Source organism: Mustela putorius, unplaced genomic scaffold (assembly GCF_011764305.1).
Source record: "Mustela putorius furo isolate JIRA1106 unplaced genomic scaffold, ASM1176430v1.1 tig00003863_pilon_pilon_pilon, whole genome shotgun sequence".
Taxonomy (NCBI): Eukaryota; Metazoa; Chordata; class Mammalia; order Carnivora; family Mustelidae; genus Mustela; species Mustela putorius.
Window position 1 is genome coordinate 16,130,159 of NW_025422015.1, and position 26,687 is coordinate 16,156,845.

The window sequence follows — 26,687 nt, forward strand, 5'->3', positions numbered from 1 at the left end:
TTCAGGTCAGATGGACCAGGGTATACACCCTTCCTCTTTCTCTGTGACCTTGGGCAAATCATCTGATCCCTTGGGATCTTAGTTTCTTTGCGGGAGGGAAAATTCCTTTTCCTGGCATTATATCTCTACAAGAAGGGATATCCAATGGAATAAAATTCTGGACCTCTTTCCTTTCTCTTCCTTCCTTCTGATGGAGCAGGGAATCTCATCTGACTGATGGATTTAGAAGGAATTGAGCATGTGTAGCCAGTCCCTCCCTCTTTCTTCCCCTTGAAGATCTGCTTATTTAGACAAAGCCCATCTTGTGTCCCCAGTTACACACTCAACAAGGGTAGGGCCAGGTCCCCAAGGGAGGGCCACTGCTGTCTGGGTGGTAACAAACTAGTCTAGTCTCACTTGCCTCCAAAGCCGTATTGGGTTCACCAACCTAGGAGTAGCCAGGTATTAAAGCTGACCCCTTTTGTTCTCATTGCCTGAGGCTGTGATGGGGGAAAGAAATACCATCCTTCACAGGTAAAAGCTCATATATAACATCAAAAGCTATTAAGAATACTAAAGATAATACATGTGAAGTGCTGGGCATATAGAAGGTAAGAAAAAAAATATGATGGTGTGCTCACAGATTTCTTTAAAGAACAGTGGAATCTGGACCACTCCTCCTGTTCTAGAAATGTTGAGTTAGAACTTTCCATGGTTCATCACAGTCAAATCTTATTAAAACAACACCAAGAGGCATTTTAAATTAAGCTTTTGAGAAACCGAGGAGTAGCAAATATTACTTAAAATCAATGAAACATCCACAAAGGAATTTTGTTACTCTCGGTTTGTTGTTTGGGAATAGGTACGAAAACCAAAGCCAATGAACAAGTTCACAAGTACAAAAATGCTGATCACTTTTCTTTTTGGTTATTTACAAGAAAACAGAGAAATTCTTCTCTGAAGTACCTCCTTAAAACGGTGAAAGATGGGATCTCTATTACATGCTGGACAAGTTTACCTTCTCACAGGGGTCATGAGGTTTGGGATATGAGCCCTAAGAAGGAATGTGGCAAAGGGATTCCTTTTACCAGAGATTAGCAATTTTTTTTTTTTTTGGATAATGTACAACCTGAGCATAAAATCAGTTTGAAATCCAATGTTAGCCAAAGGGAATAAACACCAATATCTGTACAAACAGTACATAAGGACAAGAATGCAATCAGCCTGCGGCCTAGTCAGATGCCTGCAGCTTTAATTATCAATGACTTTGCATCAATGAGCACCGATCAACCCCTCCTCACCCAGGCTCCCAACACATGCACCCACACCCCAGCCCTAAAGATACAGCCTAGAGATTACTGGATACCACGCGGTAGCAAGTAAGTGTTAGCAGGTGATCGGCACACATGTTCTGAGTGCTTCCTGTAGGCAAGCCACTGTGTTCAGATACTGCCCCTCGCCTCGTGGCAAGCATGGTGGCCTTCTTCATGCCTCCCTACCTCTTTCATTATTTTGATGGCTTCCACCCGGTGCTGAGGTGGGGGATAAAGCAGCACACGGTGATAGAGGGACTGGAGCACGGGCTTCATGGAGTCCACCGACCCCACCAGCCGGACCAGCTCGGCTGCGATGTAATAGATGGTCCGAGCCACGGGCCCACTCAGGGCTGGCGCGGTGGACGAGCAGCCGGACCCCCGGCCATGGTCAGACACTCCCGGAGACGCAGAGTCTGACTCGATGCCCGGGCCAGCGCTGCTGCTGTGAGCAGAGGTGATGCTTTTATCATGGATCGGATTCCCCAGGATCACGACGAGAGCAGGGCAAAGGTTTTTCCTGGGAAGACACAGGAGGAAAAAAAGGTTTTGCTAACAAGGCAAAAGGATAAGATGTGAATACAGTCCTGAGGGTAAATACCAGATGCCACAAAAATGACTAGTAAGGACGGGGTTCTTTGCTGCTCCTCTTTTGGGCGACATCTTGCCCCCATCTTCCATGTCTCTCCATCACTTCTCAGTATACGAACAGAATAGCTTTTTCATAACTCAAGGCAGAATGAACTAAATAAAAATACCAAGAGAAGTGTTAAGAAACTATCTTATATAAAGAAACTGACTCAAAATGCTAAATGGCTTAGTTAGAAAGTTTCATTTTACCATAAATAACAAAATTATTTCTACTTCTAATGTGAGAAGTTAATTTAAATTTCTGACACATACACTGTCACATATCCTTCGACTTCCTCCCCGTGGAAAAGCCCAGGAACCCTGAGCAACTAGCTGGCTACTTGGGACCCTGTCACCTGTGGGGCACTCTGATTGTAATAGAGTGACTAGTCTTCAGGTTGAGACGGAGAATGTACCAGGCAAGGGCGAAGAATAACATTCAATAGCCTTGCACACACCCCCCAAGCAACTTTCTGGTGCTTTTGTATACTTTTAGGATGATCTAATAACCTAGAAAATACTCTCCTCATTCTTGAGTCGCATGAGCCCGTGGCGTCAACAAAACACAAGAGGCCCTCAGATCAAGCTTCTGTATTTTGATCCAGTGCATGTGAGCAAAGCAATTTTCCTACTTTCCCTCTAACTACTATTCACACACAGATCAGGTGAGCAGTGGGGCATGGATGCCATGGGCAGGGACCTGGGGGCAGAGCTGGAAGGGGGACGAGTCCGGTCGGTGTGGGGGGCGTAGAAGGCTCACCAGATCAGGTCGGTGAATGCTCTGTGCAGGTGCATGGAGGACGAGGAGCTGCTGAGCACGGACAGGATGCACTCCAAGTACAGGAGCTGCAGCTGCTGCTGGTCACTGCGGAACAAAACCAACACACAGACACATGCACAGGAAGGCAGAATTAAAGAGGGTGTGTGTGGGGAGCACTTGGAAGAATGCCAGGCATGAGAGAAGTGCTCATTTTGGTGGGGGGCCCTTATCATGAGGGGTTGAATTGCATCCCTGCATGTTTCTATGTTGAGGACTGAACTCCTCTGGTACCTCAGAATGTGCCCTGATAGGAGACAGGGTCTTTGACACAGGCCATCAAGTTCAAGGGAGGTCCTTTGGGTGGGTCCTAACCCAATATGACTGAGGTCCATATAAAGTGGAGAACACTGGGCACAGAGACACACACAGATGGAGGACAATGGAAAAGACCTAAGGAGAAGATGGCCATCTGCAAACCAAGGAGAGTGGTGTGGGACAGATCCTTCCCTGAAGCCCTGAGAAGGAGCCAGCTCTGCTCATATCCTGATCTTGGATATCCCACCTCCAAAACTGGGAGACAGTAGATGTCTGTTCTGTAAGCCACCCAGTCTAAGGAACTTTGTTACGGCAGCCCAAGCAAACTAATACAGTTTGGGGGAGTTTTTTTTTAAATTAACAGACTTTGTTTTTCAGAGGAGTTTTAGATATATAGAAAAACTGAGCATGGAACAGTTACCGTGTTCTACATCACCGGGAATGGCTACCATTAAAGAACCAATATGGATATATCATTATCAATTAAATTCCACAGTTTATTCCAGAAACATTCAAACTTTTAATGTGTTCAATTGTCTAAATTTTTCAAAGGCTACTAATCACATTATCTTTTATTTTTATTTTATTTTATTTTTTTTAATTTTTTATTTTTTATAAACATATATTTTTATCCCCAGGGGTACAGGTCTGTGAATCACCAGGTTTACACACTTCACAGCACTCACCAAAGCACATACCCTCCCCAATGTCCATAATCCCACCCCCTTCTCCCTAACCCCCTCCCCCCAGCAACCCTCAGTTTCTTTTGTGAGATTAAGAGTCACTTATGGTTTGTCTCCCTCCCAGTCCCATCTTGTTTCATTTATTCCTCTCCTACCCACTTAAGCCCCCATGTTGCATCACCACTTCCTCATATCAGGGAGATCATATGATAGTTGTCTTTCTCTGCTTGACTCACTTCGCTAAGCATGATACGCTCTAATTCCATCCATGTTGTCGCAAATGGCAAGATTTCATTTCTTTTGATGGCTGCATAGTATTCCATTGTGTATATATACCACATCTTCTTGATCCATTCATCTGTTGATGGACATCTAGGTTCTTTCCATAGTTTGGCTATTGTAGACATTGCTGCTATAAACATTCGGGTGCATGTGCCCCTTTGGATCACTACATTTGTATCTTTAGGGTAAATACCCAATAGTGCAATTGCTGGGTCATAGGGCAGTTCTATTTTCAACATTTTGAGGAACCTCCATGCTGTTTTCCAGAGTGGTTGCACCAGCTTGCATTCCCACCAACAGTGTAGGAGGGTTCCCCTTTCTCCGCATCCTCGCCAGCATCTGTCATTTCCTGACTTGTTGATTTTAGCCATTCTGACTGGTGTGAGGTGATATCTCATTGTGGTTTTGATTTGTATTTCCCTGATGCCGAGTGATATGGAGCACTTTTTCATGTGTCTGTTGGCCATCTGGATGTCTTCTTTGCAGAGATGTCTGTTCATGTCCTCTGCCCATTTCTTGATTGGATTATTTATTCTTTGGGTGTTGAGTTTGCTAAGTTCTTTATAGATTCTGGACACTAGTCCTTTATCTGATATGTCATTTGCAAATATCTTCTCCCATTCTGTCAGTTGTCTTTTGATTTTGTTAACTGTTTCCTTTGCTGTGCAAAAGCTTTTGATCTTGATGAAATCCCAATAGTTCATTTTTTCCTTTGCTTCCCTTGCCTTTTGCGTTGTTCCTAGGAAGATGTTGCTGCGGCAGAGGTCGAAGAGGTTGCTGCCCGTGTTCTCCTCAAGGATTTTGATGGATTCCTTTCGCACATTGAGGTCCTTCATCCATTTTGAGTCTATTTTTGTGTGTGGTGTAAGGAAATGGTCCAATTTCATTTTTCTACATGTGGCTGTCCAATTTTCCCAGCACCATTTATTGAAGAGGCTGTCTTTTTTCCATTGGACATTCTTTCCTGCTTTGTCGAAGATTAGTTGACCATAGATTTGAGGGTCTATTTCTGGGCTCTCTATTCTGTTCCATTGATCTATGTAATCACATTATCTTTTAAATGGTCAACATTTTGAGGCACCTGGGTGGCTCAGTGGATTAAGCCTCTGCCTTCGGCTCAGGCTCAGGTCATGATCTCAGGGCCCTGGGTTCGAGCCCTGTATGGGGCTCTCTGCTCAGCGGGGAGCCTGCTTCCCCCTCCCTCTGCCTACCTCTCTGCCTACCTGTGATCTCTGTTAAGTAAATAAATAAAATCTTTTTAAAAAAATGGTCAACACTTTACTAATTTGAATTTGAATTTGTTTTGAAGGTAACATAGTTTTTCAATGGACAAATTATTTTTCTCAGAGTTATTATTATGAGATTAATCCATACAGCCATATTAAAAAAAAAAAAAAGACAACTTCAGGGGATGCATGTTCTTATACCCAGACTAAGTTTTCTGTCTAATCCACCAGCAAGTATTAAACTCCAGGTGGGTGGTAAGTGACCGACAGGAATAAGGAAGAATTTGCTGTTTGAGTGCACATTTATGATAAATAAATATAATAAATACTAAGAGAATTCATTCAGGAGTCCCGTATGTTCCCAAAAAGGAGGAACTTGCTTTGAAAATCATTTTTGGTTGTGGATCTTTTCTCCTAACTTAAATAAATGCCAAAAGGAAGTTTAATACCCTCAATAGTTCAAATAACTCCCAGGAGAAGGGGGTGGACACGAGAGGCAAGACAGTGACAGGCAGACTAGAAACTTAAGACAGAAAGGAAGAGAAGTTGACACCAGCCCATCCCAAAGCCCCAGAGATTACACACACACCATTGCCAAACTGAGAAAGTTTGCACAGACGCAAGACGAAGGGTCTCAAGAAGGGGGTTCTGTGGGCCCCTCGTTTAAGGGCTATGTTAGATTTTTGGCAACAGGTCTCTGTAAAATCGACATCAAGTTCTAAAACTGGTTGGCAAGCTATATCCAAGAGCAAAATCCTGCCCATGGCCTCATGATCTAAAAATAATTCTTACGTTTTTAAGGGGTTGTAGAAAAACAAGAAAAATGAATAGAAACAGAGGTAGTATGTGACCGTCCACAGAAAAAGCTTGCTGACTCATACTCTATGATGATCTCCCTTGCCCAAAGAGAACTGCACAATGATTCGAATAATGCCATGACTCTGAAGAAGGGAATTCCATGGAGTGCTTGGGTGGCTCGAGCAGTTCAACATCTGCCTTCAGCTCAGGTCATGATCCCAGGGTCCTGGGATTGAGTCTGGCGTTGGGCTCTCTGCTCAGTGAGGAGCCTGCTTCTCCCTCTCCCTCTGCCTGCTGTTCCCCTACTTGTGCTCTCTTTCTTTGTCAAATACACGCACACACACATATATTTTTTAAAGGGAATTCTGCTTATATTTGGATATACTCTCCCATACCTGCTGACGGGGGAAGAAGAGGTGGGTAAAGGCTGAGTTTCCACAAAAATTATTACCATTTACCAAGAGAAAGGTGGTAGTTGGAGGAAGAATACAAAAGGTAATACCTACTTAGCCCTTCTGGGGCCAGGGAAGGACTTCATATTTCTATACCCCTACACCCACAAGCTTCCCTATGCTTTTGTGCAAGACATCATTCTTGACCAGAAAGAACACGTTCTTCATTCTCAAGGGACTAGAGAAACAAGGAAGCAAGTAGGTAAAGCATTGTGTAGGAACGGCTGCACATGAATAATTTAACACAAGGTTCTATGAGTGTATATGGGAGTGGCATCTAATCCTTAGAAAGATCCAGAAAGAATATCTAAAAGAAAAGGCATTTTCGGAGAAACCTGAAGTTCAAGTAGGAGTCTTCCATGTCAGGGCTGGGGAGAGGGTGGGGGTCTGTGGTTGGAGGGGACTGTGAGGATACTCAGCGAGAGGTGGGCCTAGGGAGGCAGCAGGGGCCAGACCAGGAAGGGATTGGGAGGACTTGTTCTGGACTTTATTCTGCAGGTAGAAAAGGGACAGGACCAAATGTACATTTTAGAACAACCATTCTGGAAGCTGTAGAAATGAACAGACTGGAGAAGGTAAAACAGAAGAGTCATAAACCAATAAGCCACATTTTGAAAAAGTTCTGAAAGGACCATCTCTGCTATAGTCTCAGGTTCCTCTTTCTGACCAATCACCGGACTCATTACTCAGCCATCAAAAAAAAAAAAAAAAAAAAAAAAAAAAAAAAAAAAGAAATCTTACCATTTGCAATGATATGGATGGAACTGGAGGGTATTATGCTAAGTAAAATAGGTCAGTCAGAGAAAGATGATTATCCTATGACTTCAGCACGTGTGGATTTTAAGAAACAAAACAGAGGCTCATAGGAGAAAGGAGGGAAAAGTAAAATAAGACAGAAGCAGAGAGGGAGACGAACTATAAGAGACTCTTAACTACAGGAAAAAAACTGAGGGTTATAGGAGGGGAGGTGGGGTGGGGGGATGCGGTAACTGGGTGATGGGCATTGAGGAGGGCACCCGATGTAATGAGCACTGGGTGTTACATGCAACTGATGAATTCCTGAACTCTACCTCTGAAACTAATTATACACTCCATGTTACTAATTGAATTTAAATAAGATATAATAAAAAAATTATTAAGTGTCCCCATTCAAAAACATCTATCTTTCAAACTGGCAGTCTCACATTGCAGAACGAAAAGAACTGTAGACGATAAAGATTCCCAGTTTCTGAAACTGGAAATAGACCTGCAGGAAAGCCATGAGCAGTCAAGTTTCCTCTGAGTATCTGCAGAGAACGCACGCGGCAGCAATACTGCAAGCCCGCGCCATCACACCCGATGATAGAGAGGAGGCATCACCAAGGTAACTGGTCTGGGAGTCTCCTTGGAGACCAAACACAGCAGCTTTTCTGTGGGCTGCTGCAGTCTGAAAAAATGGGTGCTCACGGCCTTGCATGAGTCACGTCACTAAATGAGCTGTCTGAAATGTAAGCGAACTCCACATGTGCGCTTTGCGAGATACACACGGCATGTGCCCTGTGTGTGTGCAGTTCTTATTTGTCTGACCGTAGACAGACAAATATGTGGAAGGCGTGGCAAGAAGCCAAGAAGCCAGCCAACCCTTTCAAAACACATGAGGAAAAATCTGCCAACATGGAGGGTTGCGAGTCCCTCGGCCGGGTCTTCCATTGGAGCATTTCATGGCTGGCAGGTTGAGGAGCTGCTGGTCTCGTTCTCTGCCCATCTCTGAACTTCTTTCCAGGCTCAAGAGCTATGGAGAACGACTCTTGTGAGTGGACCAATGGGCCCTGAAAGCTAAGGAGCCCCATCCCGACAAGGTCCCTGCGAAGGTAATCTGGCAGCACAGTCTGGATCTCTGGAGTTCTTAGAGTTTTGTTTGATGATGAATCATTTGGATCTTACCCCTTCCTCCTTGAGACAATTCAAATTTAGGTAGCAAAAGGAGAGAGGGACTTATGTAATTGTGTAAGAAGTGGAATGGAATTAAACACATGATAGGAACACCTGACCTCTCATTGGTCCCGAGACTGCTTCGGTGTACACTTGTCTGATATTCGGCACTGGGAGGGGAGGGAAGTGGGGAGAGGCTGATAGGAGACCAATGGGCAGAGGATGAATAAATATCTTTCTAAGCCCAATTGTCCTTCCTAAAACCCTTGGATTTAAAAAGCATCATGTAACTCAACATGCCTAATATAGAGTTCTATTAATAACACATCTCCAAGGCATGTGAGTTATTCTGTGTACCTGGATAAATTTTGAAAAATCCTTCTGGGAGACTGAGCGTATCATGAATACATACCCTTACAGAGTAAAATGAGGTATGTGGGCACTAATTTTTGGAAATGGCTGTTGAGGGAAAGTACTGACCATAGTGTGATTTCAGAGGAAGAAGATATTTAGAAGGTAGGAGAAGTATCAAGTTTAGCTAGTAGAAATAAAAGGAGTTTGGGTAGCAAATTCAGAAAAAATTGTAAAAGATGTGGAAACTTAACAAGAAGAATAAAGAGAACCACCAGATTGAAAGTAGCCGAGAGCATGGTACCATCTGACCAGGTGGCCTTACAGGTCTCCTGCTGAAGCTAATGCTTAAGCAGGCTGTACCCCAGTGTCCTTAGCAACAGAACCCTCATCTTAGGGAAATGGAATCATGATGGGAAAGGCCATACTCAAAACACACTGAACAGTCTCCAGAGGCAAAATGATGGCTGGGGCATTGCATTGAAAAACCAAGCAAGACCATGGGAATCCTATAAAAACCATTAATTTCTATAACAACATGCCTAAAGCCATCTTTGAGCTAAAGTCCAATGAGAAATCCTAGAAAACCATGTATGTGCTGCATGAATTACTTTTCCTGTTTAAAATCAATTCCCCAGTCATATGGTTCAGAAAATGTTTTCATCCTTGTTTTAGTGACTGACAGAAATCTATGCCCTTTAGTTGGTAATATGTGTATACATGCATTTGCAGTGTGTGTTTGTGCAATGTATTTTCCTAATAATCTACAAATGTCTGATGTAAGAAGTTCAATGTCCCAAGCTGCATCATAAACCAGAAGTAGCACTGACAATTCTAAAAGTAAACAAACAATTTTAGAATATCAAGTATTTATCACATGTTAGGCACTATGCAGTTAAAAAAGTTCTATTTATCCCAAACTTCCTAGAAGATACCAATACTGACAATCTATACTAAGTACAACAGGTGTAACCTCAGACTGTCCCAGGTGTACTAGATCATGTGGTCACTCTACAAATGGCAGTCCCTTCGGCTGATGTTAGAGACATCTAGGTTTTAAAGAGCCATGAACTTGAAGCACTTATTGGACCTAGCTGAAGATAGTCTTGACCAGTGAACAATGGTATGTTTTAAATCTATCATTCATAGACCTATAGATTTGTTCAGACTTACCTTGGTGGCTGATTTTCAAATATTAATGGCATAACTGCCTTGAGGTTTTTTAATACTTAAAATCTTAGTTTTCTCTTAGTACACTGTGCAGGAAAAAAAAATGTGCAATTCCCCCCCCCCTTGATTGCAAGGTAATGAACATAGCCTTTATATTTTTCAAAGTTTTGATGGTCTTTGTTTTTTTCCCTCATAATGCTGAGACCTGAGGGGGTGGAGGAGGGAGAAGAAGCATCTTTGACAGCTGGCGACTGCCTAGTTACTACCAGCCAGCTGGGATGTCCCCCTGGGGAATACAAACAGTTTCACAGAATGTTAATATTGGATGAAGACTCTTCACAATGGCAGCAGAACAAAATGAAAGCCAATCTATGAATTGGTCTGATCAGAGATTTAAAAAAAGGAATCCTGTATGACTACAAAAATGACCAAATATCACCCTCCCCTGTAAATGACTCCTGTTTCTTCTACAATGACAGCTCCTTAACTGTTCCTCCCATCAGCTCAATAAAAATGAAGATGTCCCATCCTGGGAATGCCCCTACTTTCTGATAGCACCCAATCCTTGAACAGAGCCTCGGTTCCTTTCACCCACTCCAGAATGCCTAACTCTGGTTTGAATCCATAACAATCCCTCCTAACATCCTTTGCCTGATTACCCTTGGCTCCCCAGAGTGTACAGGCTCCTTCGTTAATACAAGTTGATAAACCAAATTCTCTTAGCCTCAGGTAATCTTTGGTTATTGGGACTCAACTATCTTTTAAGTAAATTTTCTCGTTTCATTCTTACAAAAACCTTAATATATTTTATATCACTAATAGTGTATCACACACAAATAATAATAAATAATAATTATTTTACAGGATATATAAGCTTTCAGTGGTTGAGAGCTCTGCACAAAGTCAAGAGGTATTAAGGGGCTAAACAGGTTTTACCCATCTAATGCAACAAAGATAAGGTAGTTGAGCCAATAGTGATTAAACACCAGATATGTTTATATCTTAGGAGAAAACAAGACAATGAGAAGCATCCCCCAGCTCTGACATAACCACTGGCCTTGCTATGAGGTAGTAGAACTAGGTAGGGGTGGAAAGGAGTGAGCACTAGAAGAAATTGAAACCTGGGTCATGGATACGTAGAGTGAATATATAACCTATCCCAGCCAGGACCCTGCCAAGAGTGAAGGAAGATGATTACAATCATACAGAATAGGTACAACCTGGAACCGTCCCAAGGTAATCAGGTCACATGAAGACTCTACAGATGGGGTCATTGTAGCTAGACATATCCCCTCTGAGGAAAAATAATGTTCTGCCCAGGGTCCAGGGGTGAGAGAAACTTGCAGGTGGGGCTTGTGGAAGAAGTGCTTTTCTTTTTCGCTTGTAGTACCTATGGATTCACTAGATCTCTTCATTGTTTAAGTGCCTAATATGAAGGGAGCTTCATTTGGACAAAATGTGCAAGTGACCTAAAGGAATGATGGATACACCATAAAGAAACCATTGGGCAAAAACTCTAAAGAGCCATTCTAAGTTTAGGTTTCAAAAATCCTAAGTTTATTTAAAAAAGAAACAAGAACAAAAACAAAAACCCAACAAGTTTCTGCAACTTTTCCAGCAAAGTGAGAAGCCTCACTAATGTCTCAACTAGACTATGTCTCCCAACTTTTTAGTATATAGGAAATTCTACGAGTAAAAGTTTTCTGAATTACCAAATATTCTAGTTACTAGCAAATTATAGTGTCTTTCACAACTCAAAAAGCATTTCAGAATTGTATTGTGTTATAGATTTTATAATTAATTATATATGTAGCTGGTAGAGGCTTTTCATCTCATCTTGGAAAGTCTAGTCCTTTTATGATTTGGCTTTACTAAATATCCATGAATTAATAAGTTAACTTACTACCTGGAGAGTTGGAGCAGTGGATATCATCTATATGATCTAATATTGAGGATTAAACTGGCATATAAAAAATAAGTATATAAAAGAACAATGTGTTCTTTTCAAAAATACGCATGTGAACTCACATGGAAATGTGGAAATGTTAGAAGAAATATAGAAAGACCACAGAGTCTGTCCTTGCCATTAGCAGAGGTCAGTGAGAAGACTCATTTAGAGTCATATAGCTGGGATGTGCCCGGGTTACATCAACTAACTTTGTTAACTACCTCTTAACCAACATTCTTCTCACTCAGCTCCATGCTTGAAGGATTAAGTCTTCTTTGAAAACTATTGTTTTCCCATTTCTCATGAGAAAGTTATATCCTTCAGTCAAGGTATTGGTAGTGTGGACTTGCCCAAAGTCACTGAATAGATTTCTCAGGATTGGCAGGTGAATACCAATGGGGGTAACCATTGCCCCTATAATCTGTAATTGTAAGTGATGCTGTAGACAAAAGCTATCTCAGAAATAGACTAGTGGTGGATAAGAATACCAATGTTGAAGGCACTTACTTAATGGCGGCTTGCAGCTTCTCACACAGAACAGTAAGCACAGAGACAAGGTCATCACAGAGGGACTCAACTGTCGACCCTTCAAACAGAAGAGATTACAAGCATTAGACATTAGCAGAGGGCACTAGAAGCTTCCTCAACAGTCCTTCTCATCCTCTGCTTTTGATGTTTTCAGGACTGAAAAGAAAGTTTTCAGATGCTGAGCCTTCCTCAGGCCACTAAAATGATCATAGAAAATATAATTATTCATTTCTGAAGTAAAAGACTTCAAAAATTAGGTTCAAAAATAAAATGATACATTGTTTACTATTATAAATTAAACTCATTCACACTTAGCAAAAGGAGAGTTCATTAATTTAAGAAACAATACAACTGACAACAATTTCCACAATATTTAGGTCGGTAGACTACAAATGTATCCCTATTCTGACCTTTGAAATTTCTGGATCTCTTGAGCAGATTTGAGTTGCATCAAAGAGATAAAATGTGGCAGCATGGAAGAAAGATGGGCTTCTCAAACTAAGGAACCAGGGAAAGATGGCAAAATAACTTACTCCCCATTTGCACTACTTTACCTATTTTCCCAGCATCCTCAGGGCACACAGTTGCTAACAGAGCAATGATCAAGGCCAGAAGAAATAATTTTTCCTCCAGACATGTTCATGTTCAGAAGCTAGCAACAAAACACCCACAGAAGCACTGAGTGTATTGGAGAGAGGGTGAAATTTAGAATCTGGTCAGGTACTGGTTCACAACTTACTGACCATGAGAGTTTGGGTAAGCTTCAGTTCTCCCTTTAGGGGAATGGGTACAAATAATCCCAATCTCACAGAATTGTTGGGCCCAGTGAAATAACAAGTGAAAGCGTTTGTTTTTCTAATAACAAAAAACTTTAAAGATCTATACAATTGTGGCTGAGTATTTGATGAATGTAGAGATTAAAAAAAAAATGACCATGAGGTTAAGAATGATGGAGAAAAAAATGGCAAGAGCATCAGACAGAAAATGACAGCGAAGTCAGAGGAGGATGGGAAAGAGAAATAGCTAATCCTGAGAATTTATGCTCTTCCACGAAGAAACAAACCTGAGAAATGATAAGACAACAATAAGACACCACTAAAAATAACTAAAACCCATAAGTCCTTAAACAAAGTTTTAGATAAAAGTCAGTGGGTCCATCCACTTTTTACTAATATATATTTTTAAAAGATAAACCTGTGGCCAAGAGGACTTGGACCTCCTCTTTGGTTTATAAACCCAAAGTGAAGGTTTTACAGAACCACAATGACCCAAGAGAGGGAAAGACAGGTGGAGCTCGTCACTGGGAGCTTCCACAGGTGGTGAGATGCTGAAGCATGTTCTGGTAGGCAGCCCAAGAAGGGAGCGAGGGGGAATGAAAAACACAAGCTCAAGCAATCTTTCAGAGACGACTTAATGCCTTTCTCATTTCTTTCCTTCATTCTGTGTCTCCTAATTGTGGCTGCTTCGCTGCATTTCTTTCCACCTTTTATTCCCCTTTTCATCCTCTCTGTAACCAACTTTCCTCTCACCTCCACTTTGTCTTATTGTTAACATGCAAAGATATCAAAGAAAAGCAGATTTTCTAGTATTTTTTAAATTACTGAATAAAATATGAGATAAAACATGTTTCCATTTTCTAAATTCAATGGTTTGAATTTTTCATATCTTTTCAGAAAATACTACCAAACTAAGAAACAAAATAGAACACCCCAAAAAACAAAACACAAACTACTTGTCAGTTATCGGTAGACCTCTGTTTTTCCTTTTCCTCTGGGTCAGAATGAAATTCCTTACCTAGATTTCATCTGCCACTTATATTGAGCTGTTTGTCCTACTGTCAGATTCCCTGTGAGATTAATTTTTTTTCATATTAAAAAAATGGCATTTCACCAACTTACTGTGGTACAACAGCTCTATGCCAATCAGGTTTCTACAACCCTCTATCCAATTCTCATTTTAACAATTAATAAACCTTACTTCATGGAGAACAAAACAAAGTAAAAACAAAACAATGACAACAACAACAAAAAAAACAAAGCCACATAAAAAAAAACCCTAGCCTCCAACAGGGAGGTATATGAAAAGTTACTCTCCTTCACAGAGTTGGAACAGAAATAGGTGTAGGGGCAGGGTACAGGGCCAGAAGGAAGGTTAGGGAACAGCTGATGAAGTACTAGCTGGTAAAGCAAAGCTAAGCAGAACCTCCGGAGAGCTTCCTGAGAGCCCCACTCACCTCTATATCCCCAGCACCAAGCACATAGTAGGCATTCTTAGACTCGCTTTTTAAACTGAACTAGCAAAAATCAAATGTAATACCTTGATTCCTGAATTCCTGTGGGACATCCGGGTTTTCAATTATCTAGCAAGGGAAACACACACAGGACAATTAGGAGATTCAGGCACCAAAATTCCTGACTCCTACACCATGAAAATTCTAGGGAACAAATGTCATTCTGAGTGGCCCCTCCAGGTCTTGATAGCATTTCATTACCCATGGTATTTGGGAGAAGCCTCTGATGTCTGGAACTGAGCTCATCAGTTCCTAAAATAATTCATTCCAGACTCCACAATCTTCATAAAGGTTTAAGCCCTTTGCTCATTGTATGATTCCAGGGCGCTGAGCTAGGGCCTGGAGCTATCCCTATGGAAACAGGTGAGTTACCTTTGCACAGATGGCTTGTTCCAAGGTCACAGCCTATACTTTGGTTGGCACCTACTGAATACGGACTCTTAGTAATGAGAAGGATTAAAATAGTGGTCTGTAGAAAGGTTCTTCAGTCTTCCTACCTCTGAGCACTGGGAGAGAAAAGGGTATTTTCTGGCTGATCAACCGCCAGACATAGAAATCCTCCCAGGGCACTGTTTTGTCTTTTAAACTTGTTATAAGCACATATTTTTACTTTTCCTTGTTCATCAATTTGCAAGCTCAGTGGCTTCCATAGCATTCATGGTGAAAGGCTATGTCAATATCTACAGCTCAGCAGTGGCTAAATAGATAGAGAGTGTAGAATAACATTTTCTGGAGAAAATACATCTGAATCATCTTTAAAGGACAGGAGAAGCACTACCACCTACATCCTAGTATTTACATGTGACATTTTTGCTTTTTGAAATCAATAACTTAAAATTTAATAATGCCTTTCATCACCTAAATAATTCGACAATAAAGCTTGATAGTAACTCCAAGATCCTGACAGCACAAAATCAAATTGTGTGATCTGTTCTGGGAGTAAGGATAGCCATTAAATTGAAATTACAAGTGACTCATGAACAATGTGGGGGTTGGGGGAATCAATTAGCCCTAGAGTAAAAAAAAAAATCTGTGTGTCCCTTCTGACTCCCCTAAAACATGACTACTAAGAGCATAGTGTTCACTAGAAACCTTACCAATAAACATAAACAAGTCCAGAAACACATATTTTGTATGCCATGTGTAAAATATTCTGTTTTTTAATAACGCAAGATAGAAAAAAGAAAGTATTAAGAAAATCATAAGAAAAAATATAGTACTATATTTACAAAGAAAATCTATTAGTGGACTCACGTGGTCCAAACCCATGTTGTTCAAGGATCAATTGTACATTTCCTTCTAAGGTTTTTGGCATTCTAGATTCATTTTCTTTCTGTTGTATTTAAGCCTTCCTAATTCTGAGGTGGCCCATGATGCATTCCTGTGAGGGGTCATGGTACACACTACATATCTTCCCCAGGTAAGGCTAGGTGGGCTGTGGGCGAACACACAGTCTCTTTTGAATGAACCTCTCCACTCCTGTAGACCACTTGCCTTTACTAGCTTTTTAAAAAATCACTGTTCTTAGCTGACAAAACTTAGGTCTCCTGCTAGTAGACATTGCATATGCTTCAAATATTAGCATCCTGAGAATTATTTTTCTGGGACATGGAAACATCTCCGGGGACTGCATGAGTAATGGAAAAGAAATGACAGGAAACACTAATTTTCCACCTAATTTGGGATCTTGCCTCAGGTTGGGTAAGTCCAGATGGTCCGTGATGAGCAGGACCAGAAGGCTTGTTAGACACATAATACCACAAGCAAAGGAAGATAACCCTCTGAGTTTTTGAGGTTTTTCTTTTTTTTTTTTTTAAGATTTTATTTTTAAGCAATCTCTACACCCAATGTGGGGCTCAAACTCATAACCCCATGATCAAGAGTCACACACTCTGGGTTTTACCGTGACCTTTATAATGTGCCTGTTATCCTTCCTACAGAAGAGCAAGGTGAGCTAAAAGGCTGAGTCATTTCACTTAAAGCCTCATATTCTCCTTCTTAACATTTTAAAAATAAGATTAAGTAAAGGGATACAATGGAAATCACTTTGAAACTACAAAGTTTCGTTTAAATGTTTCATCTCAAAACATGGAGACACCATTAGTATTACATTATTTCATCACATTGCCATTTAGCAAGGATGAATTACGAATGTATGATTAATACAAGATTTTCAACGTCTTAGGTTTACTTATTTTAAAATGTGTTTTTAATGTTTTTTGGGTTTCTTTTCTTAGCATGTTTGCTATTTATAATTTGAATTTCCTTTTAACTACTATTTCCACGCTATAATACTCAAAATCCTAATTTAAGTGAAGTAGTTTTTAACAAAGGGTAACCTAAGGTAATACTCTCAAGATAAAACAATTTTTTTAATATAAACTTGGCTATGGACATAGCAAATGTAAAAATGTAAACAAACAAACAAACAAACAAAAACCAACAACCATTTAAAAAAAAGTGTTTGCATTTTCAGATTAGTGTGGCTTTTTCAAACCCTATCTGCTGCAGAGGCAAGAGACCAGCGACTTAGTTCTGGCTCTTTTACTGATAAGCTCATTCATTTTAGATTTCAATTTCACCTTTCTGGGCTTCATCTTCCTCATTTGTAAAATGAGGGCTAAAAGAATTTGACTAGAAAAATCCTAAGGTTCCACTCAACTGTAAAAATTAGAAAATAATTGAGGTTAAAAATTAGATAATTTAAGTTAAAATGAGAACTTCACTTTCATGAGAACTTCACTTCTATAAAGTTAACTTCTGAGATATTTCAGACCACCCCTGAGATTTTCTATTTTAGAGAATAATAAAGTGTTCATTTAAGAATACTCCTTGTAGATTTTTAAAGAATTTTAATCTGAATTATTCAGAAGCAGATAAAAAAAACCCACATCCCTATTTTAAAGAATTATCATCTCCTTCATTAACATTCCCCAAAGATAAAATATATGAGAAGCCAACAACATTTACATTTTTCTTGGGAACACTCATTTTAGACAGTCTGTTCAAGTTTAGATCAATAAGTGCCAATGGACTTTGGTGACAGAGAGAAGGCAAATCAAGCTTTACCTTGATGGTCCCAGAAGATGAAGAAAGATCTGGAACAATCTTTTAGTTAACAAAGAGCAACACACACCTAGCCTCAAAGCATGTAATTAATTGCTATTAATTTTGCCTAATTTTGAACTTCTGGTATTTGTTAGGATATTAACATAATATTTTTATATAAAATTTTCAATAATGACTAAAAAATGATAGGAACCATAAGGAAAAACAACTCTCAAAACTTTAAACAGACAAAAATATAAAGAGCTGAATTTATATAAATGAATATTCTTCTAAACCAAGTAAGCCTCCCCCACTGCTTCAGGAGGCCACCCTGGCAGCAGGTGGGAGAGGAGGGAGCATCGAGGGTGTGGGACACACAGCATGCAGTTACACAGAGACGCCGGCAAGCCCGCTCACCGTGTTCTCCTGCCTTTGTCGTAACTGTAAAGTCAAGTCACTCAGCATTTGACTGAGAGTTGCCCGCACAGCCGTGTTTATACTACGTTGGTGACAGCTACATATGTATGTCTCAATGCATACCTGGTAAAGAGATAAGATAGCAACATACACGCTCTGTAGATAACCAGTTCATTACCAACATGCTTTGGAATTAACCAGAGAGGACAGTAAATCCCTCTTGTACAGAAAGTCAGCCTGATTTAGGACTAATTATTGATGAGTACTATAAATCTTTAAAAATCCCTGAAAATTTGTTTTGAAGCCAATAGGCAAGTAACATTTTCCTAAAGATTATCACTCTCAAAACTTACTGTTCTGAGCAGCATAGGAGAATGCAAAGGAGTGATTTTTAGATATGCCAAGTAATTCTACTGAGAGCAAACTCAGGTGTCTGGAAATTAATCTGGAAAAACTCCTTCCATGGTCAAACAGGAACAGAATTTACTCACTCCTATGTTATGAAGTATGGGGAAAGGGCTGTTAATCCCTTTCTTTTGTACTGTAAACAGTGATCTTGGATTTACGCTCTAGCTGTGTTCTGGAAACCTGATACAAATGGACAATCGGCTGGGAAACTGAACAGCGTGGCTTAGGGTAAAAGTGTCTCTCCATGACTACGTTGCATCTGAATTGGAAAAACTATGGATGGACTTTAGAAACCTGGCGAGAAGTCACAGGTTTGGGTTTCCTGAGTGAATCTTGTCATTGCTCATGTCCTCTGAGAGACTTCCGCCAGCTCTGCTCATGGAGTTGTTATGGAAATTCTGGTTCCTCCGTGGTGGAAACATGGGGGCTCCTAAGCTAAGGTGACTGCACCCACCGAGGGGGCTCTCATCTCTTGTTTCAAGGCTGACATTTGAGACCTGCAGAGTAGCTGCTGGACGACTGCAAAGGCTCCTCCTTCCTGGGAGAGAGAAATGCCTGCCAGGGCCCTATTTCTCTTCCCTGTCGTGGATCTATTAAGCAGATGTCATACGAGTTGTGGCCTATGTGGGTCTTGTGAGTCTGAATGTCTACTGGGACCTGAATAGACTCCCTGATGGCTGCAAGCATGGAGAAATCTCAATTTGGGGATTTGATGATGATGATGTTTAATGTTATGACTTTGCAGATTTTATTTCCTCTAATTCTTCTGGAAGCTATAGGGATGGTCATAACAACAAAAGCATGCTTTAAATTTACCTGCTGCTTTCTGTCTATCAGGTGGGTCATCCTTTCCTGTTTACTAAGTATATTTAGACCCACAAAAAGAAAGAGATTTAATGTACCTTAATTATTTTTTGAGGGATAACTCTGAGATTATCTATAATCAAAATAAAGAGTTCTCACCTCCATGACAAACTTAATTTGATGGATAAGAAGGGAGATGGAAGAGATATTAAGTGTTAACCTTCATGGCCGCTATCGCTTATGCCGGAACATTCTTTTGGGCCTCATAGTCATAACTTTTCAGGAAAATTAATAATGTAAAAGTAAATAGTCTCCAACAGCTAAATTTATCTATTGAATCCTTAGTAGTCCGATTGAGGATTTACAACTCATAAATTTAATTGGAAATTGGCTTAGATTAATTTGTTTTTAGCTAAAAAAGAAAAGCAAATTCCAAAATAATTTATTTTTCAAATTGCCATCGAAGGGCATGTCAGTTTTAAATTCATTTTCTCCAATGATCATGGATTAGAATGTATGCAAAGGCACAAACTATACATCGGTATAGTATGTGGAATGCGTATACTTGGCATGTCATGAAATGATGTGCAAATGCGGGAAATACATCTAAATGAGTGCGGGGCATCACTTTGAGGCAACAAATGCTCTGGAGTGTCCTTCAGCAGAGAAGGACTACTCATGACTCAAAATTTAACAGTTTTCTTTAAATCCCATGTTCTCCCCAGAAATCTTCATAGCTATTGATCTTTAAGATCTCTGAGCTCTGACATTAATTGAAGGGGGATTTTGAAGCTGCAGAAGCATTAAAGATGAGAAAGTAGCTATTTTGAGAGCTAAACTCATACTCAGTCTAAGCATGCTTCTTTTAAATTCGGATAGCCATAGCGGCTCTACAACCTCCCTTCAAAAATTTCATTAGTCACTTTAGAGCCATGAATGAAAGCATGGAGGAACCAGAGTTTATGTAACGCACATGGTACTGTATCTGGGCAAGAACTTCCTAAATGCCAAATGCATTTCTTTGAGTTTTAACATCACCACCACTTCTAGTTGCTAATCCCAGGGGTACAACACTAGGAAGGACTCCTTGCATGCTTATATGGCTTAAAAAAAAAAAAGTATTAATCTGGGGCACCTGGGTGGCTCAGTCTGTTAAGCATCTGGCTGTTGATCTCTGCTCAGGTCTTGATCTCGGGGTTGTGAGTTCAAACCCCACATTGAGCTCTATTCTGGGTGTGTAGCCTACTTAAATAAATTTTAAAAAGGGTTAACCTAAGAAGCTCACTCTGCTTACAATGGATGTGTAAGTACTTACTATGATAAAAGGGTATCCTTTTAAATATAAAAATGACCATGTACCTAATAATATTACTATCTTTAATTCCACACAAAGAAATGCTCTATCAGCTATCTTGACATTTTCTTTAAAAAAAAAAAAAAAAAAGAAAAAGAAAAAGAAAAAAAAGGTTCTCATACTTTTTACAATCATAATAAATGGGTAAACCAGGAAGGGTCCTAGAAGGAAGGTTTTCATGACACACCTGACCACTATATTCCAAGCCAATGCTTTTTCCCTTTGTAAATGTTTTTCTGCCTCTACCTTAGGGTAGCGCTAAAATGAGCGCACTGAATCGGAGAAGTCGAGAGAATAGCGAGTCCAAAGGCAGGCTGAGTTTCTGGGAAAAGGCTCATCAATTTCCTCTTATAGTATTTCCAGTGGCACTTCTACCGCTCATCAATTTCCTCTTATAGTATTTCCAGTGGCACTTCTACCTCCCCATGCCCTTTGCTTTCGTAGTGCAGAGTTTGACCCTTAAGGACCCTAATCCTGTATCTCTACCAGACGCTTAAAGGGCCAAGTTAAATACCTTGTGAAAAGCCACAGGCCCCTGATGGCCAGGGAATGCACGAAGACACAGGGCAGTGAGGAGTTTCGTAACGGACTTTTTAGCCATTTCATGCATTTGCGGACGTCCAGCTTTATGGCATGCGAAACACAACTGAGGGCAAAACCACAGAGTTAATAAAGCAAAACAAATGCCGAAAGCAGAAGGAAAAAGAACAAGAAAACATAAGTCTGCAAGCCATACATAAGCAACCAGAGTAAGAAGTATCCTCAAGTAAGAAGATGGATAAATAACAGTACACGGTTAAACCCAGGGCAGAATTATTATCACTTAATACAAAGCAAAATAATAGAATGTAATTGATACTCAGCGTTGGCCAAAGTGATGACAAATTTTAAAGTAGCCGCCGCAAGAGAAATCGGTTTAGCTTGGCAAAATACATATGACCTTCACTTTGTTGAACTGAGCATTTGCCTTCTCTTTCCTATCTGAATGGGGTTCCTGGCACAGCTTTGTTAAATCTGTGTATGATACTGAGTAACAAGTTCCATAAACAGATCGGATAGTGTGTTTTCAATGGGAAAATTTTATGGAGATGAAAAATAATGTATGGTGATAAAAAATAGAAAGATCAAAGGCTGAGCTACAAGAAAGCAGAAGAAATGTCTTTTTATATAGGGAAGTTATGAAAGCTTGTTGATCACATTGGAACCATAGACGATTTTGACCATTACTACAAGTCTCAACTCTACACTGAATCATGATGACAACCTGATGGCCAAGGCGCTTCCAGGTGAACAGCTGTAACAGGCGGGAATGTGACAGAAGGCACCTCAGGAAATGGTTCCTGCTGAGACGCACACACGCACACACAGACACACACCCCAACACACACAATAACTGAAGTTATTATTCCTAAGGAATATGTGTATAAGTAAGCCGAACCCCCATGCAGGGTTGGGATCTGTGTTCATTTTCCTTTTGGAAATTTTTCAAGTGTCCAAGCATACGTGGACACCTCTGACTATGATTTCCCTTTTCCTCCTCCATATTCCTCTTGGCTTAAGCTGGCATATTAAAATGGCTTAAGGCACCTCAACCTTTAATTCCTGCACCGGGGTCCCCAGAAGTTCTACTGAACTCTAGCCCTGCCCTATGAACTAGCCCAAATGAAGTAGAGAGGATCTCTGAACCACTCTATGTGTCTTCTAACTCCATGCAAGTTCTTTAAGAACTGTGTAAGTCAGACGTTACAGGGAAGTGGGGAAAATCTTTGCAAAAGGACTCGTTTGCTCAAAGCCCATCCAGCAGCAAATAAGCAGAGAACAGACACTTCCAAGGAGTCAAATCAGAGTCAGTAAAGACAGGCCCGGAAGGAAGAAAAGAAAGGTTTCCAGAAGGGAGAGTGGAGATGCTCCTCCTTAGAACAGGATTTCCTTACTTCAGTGGCCTCAGCCAGTTTGATACAACAGTCTGGGCTCCCTTGTCCAGTTTTCTTGCGAGGAGGTGGGGTTACTCCTCCCAGTTTTAGGTGGAACATAACAAAAAAGATGCTTCCAAGAAAAACTGACTGGGTTCCTGTGTACTTTTCCTCTGGATTTTATCTGCAGACTAATCTGCTCCTTAACTGTAGAATATTTAATTTGCTGTATGTCTCAAGAATAATGCTACTACATCAAACTAAAAGAACCAAAACGTATCACTGAACATTCAGGAGTTAGAAGTCAGCCCAATTAAAAAAAAATACTTTAGTGACAACTAAAATCATTAAATCGGTATCTCTGGTAGCAGGTCTTCAGCCTTAATGGTTTTGAACTCCCATGGAGTAACAAGGAACACTAAATGAAACTATAAACATATAAACATCAGGTCATGTGATGCTAGCATAAAGCTCAGAGAAGATAAGCTGAGTATCGATGCATAAAGATACCCAAGAAGGTGGCGCATGCCTGCCAGTCTCTTGGATCTGTGGTCACAAAAAGAGTAAAATTCTTCAGTACTATGCTTCACACGTGAGAACACCACACCGCTGCTTTCTAACTAAGCACTGTGGTGAAGATCCAAGGTGGATGAGACGGCCTACGAATGTCAGGTGGTTGCCAATATTATTACGGCAAGATTCTACCAACATTTTCTAAGACTAATAGTAGCGAAGAAGCAACATAATACAGTGGTTAACAGCCCATATTTGAAATATAAAAAGTCTGAATTTGAATGTCTAGCTGTAGAAACTTGGATAGCAAATTATTCTCACTTTTCATGGGATTCTTCATCTGCCTTGGTTGGGGTAAAAATGAGAGGAGAATGTACAGAAAACAACTTATTGACACACACTAGCGACTCCGTAGCTAGTAGCTACCATTATTAGCTGGTTATTATTATTAACCAGTGTTTGGCAGTTGAGGGATGGATGGACAGATGGAGTGAAAGAGGGAGGACCCTGAAACTAAGAACCTTAAACAAGAATGGTCTTTGAGACACTTTGCTTGGGCTTGATAGGATAAAAGACTGGAAGTTTCCCACAAGTCAGTAAGATTGAACCAGCAAATACACATTTATAAACAAGGCTTTCTCACTTTGAAAAATTCCTCAGAGAAACCTTGAGCAGGCTTGAGAATACACCCTGAAACTTTCCAAAGAAACAACATTAACCGTTTTCAAATTCATTCCACAGAACTTCTGGCTATGACTTCTCTTCTTCCTTTACCCAAAGACTTTGTCAATTTTTACTCCCACAGCTTCTTCCAATATTAAGTTACTACCTCTGGAAAACTCAACAGCAAATCTGCTCATTTGGGCATCATGCTAGGAGAAATCTTGGTCTAGATTTCAACCAATGGCAAGAAGGATTATGTATCCATAGGGAGTTTTTATTTCTGATTATTCATGAAATTGAACAGAAAACACATATTGCATATTTCATAATTACCCATTTCTAAATTTGACAATATGTCTTATTCTTCCTGTATCATGAAAAACTGTGATCTGAAAAACGTTCATTATTAACAGTTTAATTAAACAAGTTAACGTGAGACATACAAATGAAAGTTTATTTACATTTCGAGTGCTTAATGATCCTTTTACTGTTTCAACAGTGCCTTGGGGGAAATGGCCTAATTCTTCATAGTTAAGTACACATGCCTATTTCCTGATCAACAGGTTTCAGGGTAAACACTGTTCTTGAGTAAAAGTCACCCTTCCAGCAGGGTAAGAAAGAAGAGGATGTCTGGATTTTTTCTCAACATTTCCACAGGAGTTTTAAATGGTTTAAATGCTTTTTTTTATAAAATTGTTTCCCAAGCTAATAGCAAAAGTGACAATACAACGTTCTTTTTTCATTAAGTTAAAGACTTATTTTTCATTAAGTTAAAGGCTTATTTTTATGAAAAGTTCAGATACAACTAAGAAAGCTTCCAGGAGCTAACTGGTGGTTTTAGGCTGAGATGTCCTGCTTTCGAAACCAAGATGCAGATTTTCAAAGGCTAAATGAGCAGGTGAGAATCTACAAAATCACTGCACCGAACTCTAAAGAATGCAATTTTTTTTTTTTGTGGCAGTATAATTTTCTTACATAGTTAATTCTTTCTGTTGATGCAAAATCATTTCTTTTTTTTTTTTTTAATATCCTGACACTTTACTGAATTCCTGTATAATTTTCTTACATAGTTAATTCTTTCTGTTGATGCAAAATCATTTCTTTTTTGGGGGGAGGGATGGATACAGATTTTTTATTCCCTTTTTTGTTCTTTTTTAAAGAGGGCTTTGTGAACTCAGCAGCATTTTCATGGTTTTTTTTTTTAATTTTTAAATTTTTTTATAAACTTATAATATATTTTTATCCCCAGGGGTACAGGTCTGTGAATCGCCAGATTTACACACTTCACAGCACTCACCAAAGCACATACCCTCCCCAATGTCCATAACCCCACCCCCCTTCTCCTAACCCCCTCCCCCCAGCAACCCTCAGTTTGTTTTGTGAGATTAAGAGTCACTTATGGTTTGTCTCCCTCCCAGTCCCATCTTGTTCCATTTATTCTTCTCCTACCCCCTTAAGCCCCCATGTTGCATCACCAATTCCCCATATCAGGGAGATCATATGATAGTTGTCTTTCTCTGCTTGACTTATTTTGCTAAGCATGATACGCTCTAGTTCCATCCACGTTGTCGCAAATGGAAAGATTTCATTTCTTTTGATGGCTGCATAGTATTCCATTGTGTATATATACCACTTCTGTTGATGGACATCTAGGTTCTTTCCATAGTTTGGCTATTGTGGACATTGCTGCTATAAACATTCGGGTGCACGTGCCCCTTTGGATCACTACGTTTGTATCTTTAGGGTAAATACCCAGTAGTGCAATTGCTGGGTCATAGGGCAGTTCTATTTTCAACATTTTGAGGAACCTCCATGCTGTTTTCCAGAGTGGTTGCACCAGCTTGCATTCCCACCAACAGTGTAGGAGGGTTCCCCTTTCTCCTCATCCTCGCCAGCATCTGTCATTTCCTGACTTGTTAATTTTAGCCATTCTTACTGGTGTGACATGATATCTCATTGTGGTTTTGATTTGTATTTCCCTGATGCCGAGTGATAGGGAGCACTTTTTCATGTGTCTGTTGGCCATCTGGATGTCTTCTTTGCAGAAATGTCTGTTCATGTCCTCTGCCCATTTCTTGATTGGATTATTTGTTCTTTGGGTGTTGAGTTAGCTAAGTTCTTTATAGATTTTGGACACTAGTCCTTTATCTGATATGTCATTTGCAAATATCTTCTCCCATTCTGTCAGTTGTCTTTTGGTTTTAACTGTTTCCTTTGCTGTGCAGAAGCTTTTGCTCTTGATAAAATCCCAATAGTTCATTTTTGCCCTTGCTTCCCTTGCCTTTGGCGATGTTCCTAGGAAGATGTTGCTGAGGCTGAGGTCAAAGAGGTTGCTGCCTGTGTTCTTCTCAAGGATTTTGATGGATTCCTTTCGCACATTGAGGTCCTTCATCCATTTTGAGTCTATTTTCGTGTGTGGTGTAAGGAAATGGTCCAATTTCATTTTTCTGCATGCGGCTGTCCAATTTTGCCAACACCATTTATTGAAGAGGCTGTCATTTTTCCATTGGACATTCTTTCCTGCTTTGTCGAAGATTAGTTTACCATAGAGTTAAGGGTCTATTTCTGGGATCTCTATTCTGTTCCATTGATCTATGTGTCTGTTTTTGTGCCAGTACCATGCTGTCTTGATGATGACAGCTTTGTAATAGAGCTTGAAGTCCGGAATTGTGATGCCACCAACATTGGCTTTCTTTTTCAACATTCCTTTGGCTATTTGAGGTCTTTTTTGGTTCCAAATAAATTTCAGGATTATTTGTTCCATTTCTTTGAAAAGATGGATGGTACTTTGATAGGAATTGCATTAAATGTGTAGATTGCTTTAGGTAGCATAGACGTTTTCACAATATTTATTCTTCCAATCCAGGAGCATGGAACATTTTTGCATTTCTTTGTGTCTTCCTCAATTTCTTTCAGGAATAGTTTATAGTT

At 40.1% G+C, this 26,687-nt stretch overlaps 1 protein-coding gene across 5 annotated transcripts in view; it reads right to left on the reverse strand.

Annotated features, from left to right (window-relative positions):
• ARFGEF3 (ARFGEF family member 3) overlaps nucleotides 1–26,687 on the reverse strand; it is a 184,895-nt gene that overhangs the window by 77,991 nt on the left and 80,217 nt on the right. For 2 of the 5 annotated variants that reach the window (XM_004740295.3, XM_045066313.1), the window contains exons 6-11: nucleotides 21,182–21,313; nucleotides 18,102–18,224; nucleotides 14,663–14,705; nucleotides 12,326–12,404; nucleotides 2,683–2,787; nucleotides 1,479–1,812 (exon numbers count right to left, since the gene is read on the reverse strand). In XM_004740295.3, coding sequence (XP_004740352.1) covers nucleotides 1,479–1,812; nucleotides 2,683–2,787; nucleotides 12,326–12,404; nucleotides 14,663–14,705; nucleotides 18,102–18,224; nucleotides 21,182–21,313 — 816 coding nt within the window. The remainder of the gene's footprint in view (nucleotides 1–1,478; nucleotides 1,813–2,682; nucleotides 2,788–12,325; nucleotides 12,405–14,662; nucleotides 14,706–18,101; nucleotides 18,225–21,181; nucleotides 21,314–26,687) is intronic. The other 3 variants (XM_004740297.3, XM_004740296.3, XM_004740298.3) reach the window with 3 other exon arrangements.